The sequence below is a fragment of the Camellia sinensis genome, chromosome 1, assembly GCF_055761805.1.
Source record: "Camellia sinensis isolate YWXY chromosome 1, ASM5576180v1, whole genome shotgun sequence".
Taxonomy (NCBI): Eukaryota; Viridiplantae; Streptophyta; class Magnoliopsida; order Ericales; family Theaceae; genus Camellia; species Camellia sinensis.
The window spans coordinates 192,248,337-192,255,000 of NC_138961.1; the positions used below are offsets into that span (position 1 = coordinate 192,248,337).

General features: G+C 35.9%; 1 protein-coding gene across 28 annotated transcripts in view; it reads right to left on the bottom strand.

Moving 5' to 3' along the window:
- The window catches only part of LOC114299719 (transcription factor SRM1), a 31,603-nt gene that overhangs the window by 933 nt on the left and 24,006 nt on the right, over positions 1 to 6,664 (bottom strand). For 11 of the 28 annotated variants that reach the window (XM_028244521.2, XM_028244524.2, XM_028244522.2 and 8 more), the window contains 2 exons: positions 2,615 to 2,670; positions 2,099 to 2,500 (listed from right to left, as the gene is read on the bottom strand). In XM_028244521.2, the coding sequence (XP_028100322.2) occupies positions 2,099 to 2,500; positions 2,615 to 2,670 (458 nt within the window). Of the gene's footprint in view, positions 1 to 2,098; positions 2,501 to 2,614; positions 2,816 to 6,664 lie in introns of those variants that run through there. The other 17 variants (XM_082890822.1, XM_082890846.1, XM_082890836.1 and 14 more) reach the window with 6 other exon arrangements.

Genomic DNA, 6,664 nt, shown 5'->3' on the forward strand with positions numbered 1-6,664 from the left:
TCTGATAAATTTCACATTTTTCATACTGGTAATTAATAAAGATTCCATAAGAACATCTGTAGGGACTTGCAAATATAGTAACAATAATAGGAACATCAGTATTGCAATAGCACAATTGATTTATCTATAAGAATGTATATATCACCCAAAACTCTACCAAAAGAATATATGGAAATACTGGGAGAAAATTCAAAAGGAAAAGGTCATTATCAGATTCTTCTAGCTAGTGAACTGGGATGCAAGACCCTACTAAAGTATAACAGTTTATTGCCACACACACACACCCACAAAATAAAAATAAAAAAACTGAGTACTAATGGCCATACACAAGCTTAGCAGAACTCAAAGGATTGTAGTGACCATCAGATGATTTACCTTCAGAAGTGTGGATATTTCTCTGACGTTTTCAAGTGGTTTGCACACGGATGATGATGTGTACTTTACACATCAGAATGGCAACTGAACTGTGCTTGGGTAGCATACTTGAGAAGATGTGCCCTAACCCCAAAAACAGGGCATTCATGCTGCGCAGGCATGAGGTACTGCAGCAATTAAACCACGTGACTCAAGTGGTAAACTTTATCTTAGATGCTGTGGTGATCATACCACACAAGTTTCATCTCCATGGTGGTTATAGCACACTATTTCTCCAATACCTAAGTCAAAGAGGTAGGGCTTAGGTATGGTGAAGTCTTTAGCAATGCAAAGCGACACTTTGGGGTTTTGTGATTTGGTGGCTAAGGACAAAGATTTTGCTCGGTTTGTCGCCCCTGCGGATGTTAATGCCTCATGCCAGTCTTATTGAGAAAGAGACCGTGCTGGTGTACAGAGACTTGGGAATAGCAGAAGAAGTTGTGTTGTTAACTTAAGTAGTATATACTAGGCTGTTTGAGTTGAGTTGAGTTGTTCTAAAACTAAAGAAGAGAAACATTATATGCACTGTTTTAGTCCCATTAGCCTCCTTCCTTAGGACAGATGCAGTAACTTAACTTCTATATAAGCAAAGTCATAAAAGCTTCAATTAAACTCACTTCATCATTTAATTTAACTAAACGCAAGACTTCTTATTGCTTTAGTTACCTTGACACAAAACAAACAAACAAAAATCAAACTATAGACTTTAGATATGTTTGCCACCACTATAATGGAAGGGCGATACTATTAAACAATTGACTGGAAGGAATTTTTTTAGAAAAGATCTGTTAGTGTGATCCTCTGCCTTCGATACCAATTAAAAGCAAGGACTTTCATATTTTCAGCTCATCTATAAAGTCTTCAGGTTTGGTTATGCTGTATAATATATAGGGATGGTTGGGAAAAGGAACATAGATTTAAAGGTTTTAATACTTGCCCAAAACTTTTAACGATCTTTCAATCCTAAAGCAACCAAAAATATTTATTTTAAAGCCACATCAATGTTTATGTTATGAGGTGGAGAAATGTAACTCACTGTCACCACGTATGTCAATTACATCATCAGTAGTAGTAAAAATTAATTTTTTTTTGTCAGCAATTCCCTCCTTGAACCAAAAATGGCAAAAAAAGGGTGGTTAAATTAGTAACAAAATAAGCCCTTCAAAAAGTAGTGAGAAGTAATATCTGAGCCTTTTGAAACCAGCACTTATTCTATTACACTGAAGCCAAGTAGGCAAGTACTTTACTTGGTTCTCTAATTTTAGCAACCTTCTTTAATTGCTGTCACATTAGCTAACATATGATGAAGTCAGGATATGCAATTAAATCAGAGCAGTAATCAGTTAAAGTCAAATTGTAACACCCAATTTGTCATATACATACAGCATGCAAAGATTTCAATTATATGCTAGAAAATGATTCCTTGACCTTCGATTTTTATGATGTCAACTTATTTAACAATCAAAAACAAGAGGTTTTAAACAAGGAAAATCATTCAAAATTCAGTGGTTCGCGTGCAAGAACTTCAATAGGAAGAGAAAAATCATTTCATCGAAACTCAACAAAACTATGGGGACTAAAAAATCAGAAGGTATTTGAGTTACCAAAAGCCAACATAGCTTGACAAAAAGCTCTTTAAGAATATATTCTAGAAAATTAGCACAACATATGAATAGAACCTTACCTATGTTCCTCTTCTGTCCAAGCTATTCCCCTTCGCCGTTCCTGATCTGATCTTGATGACTTCCCTCCATGGCGAGAATCACTTTGCATTTGCCCAAATTGGCTCCCCTCTTCACCAACACCAAAATCACCTGCACGACTCGCAGAATCCTTATAGTGAGGCAAAGGGACAAGATCCGACTCAATTGCATTGATGTCTTCGACTAAAATCTCATAATGGTGTTTGATCTCCTCAACTGTTTTCCCGGGGACCATTGCTGCAACTTTCTCCCATCGATCACTGGATTCCTCAGAAAAGATTGCGAGGGCATTCTCAAATGCCTTATCCTGCTCTCTAGTCCATGAGGAGCTACTGCTTGTCCCGTTAGTGCTCATCCTCTGGTATGGATCTGTTCGAAAAGGTCTAATTGACAAGTGAAAAATTGGTAAGAGAACTCGAAGGGAGAGATTGAGCTCACAAGTTTTTATTAACCAGAACTACAAATATATATCATGATGTAAGTGATAACGGCTTTACTTTCTAGAAATTTCCGTCGATAGGATGGACACCTGTTGTAATGGTGAAAGATTCTTCTGCATGAATTCAACAGCTCAGGATGTCAGTTAATAGGGTAAAGATCGGAAATAGCTACTGGCTAGCTGGCACAGGGGAACAGCACATCAGGAAAACAACAAATTTTTAAGGATGTATCTGACTACAGTGGCAAACCAGGAATACCTACAAAAAGCCAAGGAACCACCAGAACAAATCACCATCATAAAAACTAAATAATTCGGGCATAGAAACGTATTGGTGGAAAAAGTTACCACGATTACATTGACAATGAGAAATTTCTGATTACCATGGATGATTACCATGGAAAGGAGAACACTGAAATATGGCTTCAAATATAAAAATGATGAATGATGAATCAAATAAGAGAAAAATGAGGATTTTGAACAGCAGAATCTAAAAGAGCTAATAACACTCTCATGGCTATTCAACTTAACCCGTTGCATTGCAATTAAACCAAATTACCAAATAAGAGTGAGATTGATAAGAATCAAACGAAATTCTTGAAAGAACGCTATGATTAATCAAACTCACCAGGAAAAAATGTGGGGTCTTGTGCTGTTAGTTGTAAAAGGCATTCATTGCAGTTCTCAAATTGAAGCCAAAATAGCCTTGAATGATAGTGTAACGACCCCAACATCCATATCATGATTATATTTATTCAAGTATGTATTAATTATTAATTATGATATATACCATGTGATTAATTTGAGTATATCTATCTGATTTGAAAATTATCTGTTGTGATTTCTGCTCTGAATCTGAAATTGAAGGCCTCAATGGCGTCAGAAACCAAAATTGAGTACATGAATAGACTAATTGGAATTTTTAGAACCTTATGACAAGTTTGATTAAAAATTAATTCAGATTGATTAATTAAGTTGTGGTTAATTGATGTAATGTTCTAATTATTGCATTAAGCCACTCCAACTATAAATATGAGCCTTAAGCTCATTTGAGCTCAATTATCTTCATTCTTGAGTGCAAAAATCTAAGACTTCACTTTTAGAGAGAGAGTGAGCTCTCATCTAGAGAGAGAAAGTGTAGAAATTGAAGGAGAATTTGAAGATATAGCTTGAATTGGTCAACATTGTGCTAGAATTTGTGTGTTTGAAGGCTCTAGGTAAGCGTTTACCTCTCAATTCTTGAAGATAATATGTTTTAGAGTTATGTTCATGGATTATATGTAATCTTTTGTTAATTAAAGTCAAGAGATGAAGAAGCTTTACATGCATGCAAGTATAGGTTGAGTTTTGTCATGTTGAGTTTGAATTCTAGCATCCATGTTGAAATTATGAGTTATATTGTACTTGCATGTTTCATCCATCATGTGTTAACTCTCAAATTCATGTTTTGGAAAAAGATTTTGTACATGCATGGAGCTTTTGAGCTCAAGTTTGTTAAACTCGTGAGTTATGAGAAAAGAACTTGGAAAAAACTTACATGCATGAGTTTTTGGGTTCAATTTTGGTGGATTTAAAGTAATTTTGAGCAAATGATTTTTGAGGGGTCGTGTATACATGTTTTCCAAAGTAACTTCGTGTTTTTGAACAAGCCATACGTGACCTAAGGCCTTGAAATTGCATTTTTGGAGCTCAAACTCTATTCTGGAAAACCCAGAAAATCTGCAGACCGCTCGAGCGGCCAAGTGTGCACTCGAGCAAACTTGACGAACTCCCAATACTTTTACAGTCTTTACAGATGGCTTAAGCAACCAAGTGTGCGCTCGAGCAAACCCTCTGCATATTGTTGGACCGCTCGAGCGACCAAATGTTAGCTCGAGCGCAAATCAGACCCATTCAATATTTTTGTAAACCTCTGTGACTGCTCGAGCGACCAATAGTTGGCTCGAGCAAAGACCATTATTTCAGCATATTTTAACAGGTTCTTTTGTGTTCATATCTTCGTTCTCATCTTCTCTGGAACATTTCTAGGCATGATTTGTGACTCAATAAGGAACTAATAAGTGAGAACCAGTATGAATGATTGAATTAGAAAGAGAAGATGAATTATTGGTTCGAACAATGTGTTCCTATGTGTGTATATATGAAATGTGTAGGTTTGAACATTGTGGAAGAACATTAACCTACTCGAGGTGAGTAATATCTTAGTAAAGATATTTTATCCTATTCTATTTTTTGACTATACCAATGTGGTAAGTTTTCTGCACTTACGATTTGAAAGTATGAACGAGCCTTCTATCTGTCTGCTCGGTATGTTATCTGTACTATAAATATTTATTGGACCTAAGGTCATTTTGCTATGTGTTGGGCTTGAGGCCGTTTATGTGTTGGGCTTGAGGCCGTTTTATAAAGTTGTATTGGACCCAAGGTCGTTCTACTATGAACCCGAGGTCGTTCTGCTGTGGACCCAAGGTCGTTCAGCTTTGTAATGGACCTGAGGTCATTCTGCTATGTAATGAGGTTATCTTGTGATTTACTGTCATATAAAGAACTCATTTATATAACCTCTTTACTCTGACGTTATTCACTAAGTGTTAGCTCACTCCGTATATATATATATGTATGTAGAGGAGCATGTAGAGGAGCAGCGAGATATGGAACCATAGCCCTAGTGAACTTGTGAAAGGATACCAAGTTTTGAGGAGTCAGCCAAGGATGCCTCACGCAAGAGGCTTTTGTCCTTTTTGTTTTGTTGGTCATGTTGACTGTGTGTTTGTATATAAGCTTTCGAATTTGTATGATAATGATCTTGTGAATGGTCTTGGCTGAGTACTATCTTCTATATATGAATGGATGTGAGTTATTAACTGAATGAGATGTCTTGATATGCCATATATGCATAGCTAACCAAATCAAACCAAACCAAACCTTAATGAGATGTCTTAAGATGTCTGGCCTCGTTATTAATTAAATATTTTTGTTAATTCTGTCTTTGAGGCTGGGTAATCCGGGATTATTGGTCAGTTACAGCCTAAACCTATAGGGGCGGGTTTGGGTCGTGACAGATAGGGCGTAGGACAACAAAGGCTGATGCATATTGCCTTTAACAACAAACCTAACTAATTTAACCCCATCTTATGTTACCAAGAATGTGGATCATTCCGGTATGTGGAACAGGAATGGGAATGGGAAAGGGAACACAGTATGCAACATGTGTCTAAATTGTGGTATGATAGGGATAGATTTGTATAATTCACACTATAAGAATTTAAGGTACCTCTACTCTACAGTAATTAAATAGCCAACAAAATGCAAGTTTTTTCTTCCAAAGTAATCATTTAGCAACACATTTCTATGAATACTATGATCTATTTTTGACAATTTGTCATGTCAAAAATTCACTCACTGTAGAATTTAGTTCATTATACTTGATTTTTTTTTTTTTAACTCCGAAGGAAACCTTAAAGAAATATATTGGAAAAAAACTTTTGAGATTGCTTTGGATAGCTAAATTTACTATTTTGGAATAGAAGTATACCATGTTTCGAAACGTGCGTTCCAAAATGTAATTTGCTAGGGTATCAACATTTTCTAGGAACACTGACCCCATCTATGTTATATGGAGTTAGGTGTGATTGTTTGGGAAGAGAGTGGTATTTAGTTGTCAGATTCATCTAATCTGATAACATGACATGAGCTGCACAAATTGATTAAATGGACAATCAAAGTTTCCCTTTCACTCCTTCCACACCCAAGGACAAAAAATTGTACATATACTACAGCCTCATGTATGGGACATAGATGATGAAGTCATTGTAATATACCTATCAAGCAGATGACTTTGTCATCAAAGAACCTAGGAACATAAAGTGAACCAAGGGTGCCAAACTGAAACAATGTTATTAACTAATAAACACACATAATTTAACAAGTTATCTTTCATTAGCCCTAGCATTGAAACAATTTATCTATACAGCTAACTTCTATATCAAAATAAATATGCACCTCACCATTCTAAAGAATATGAACATTTGTAGGCACTTGCATTGCTCAATATGTTTATGATGAAATGCTTCAACAAAAAAATTGGAATATACACTAATGACATCCA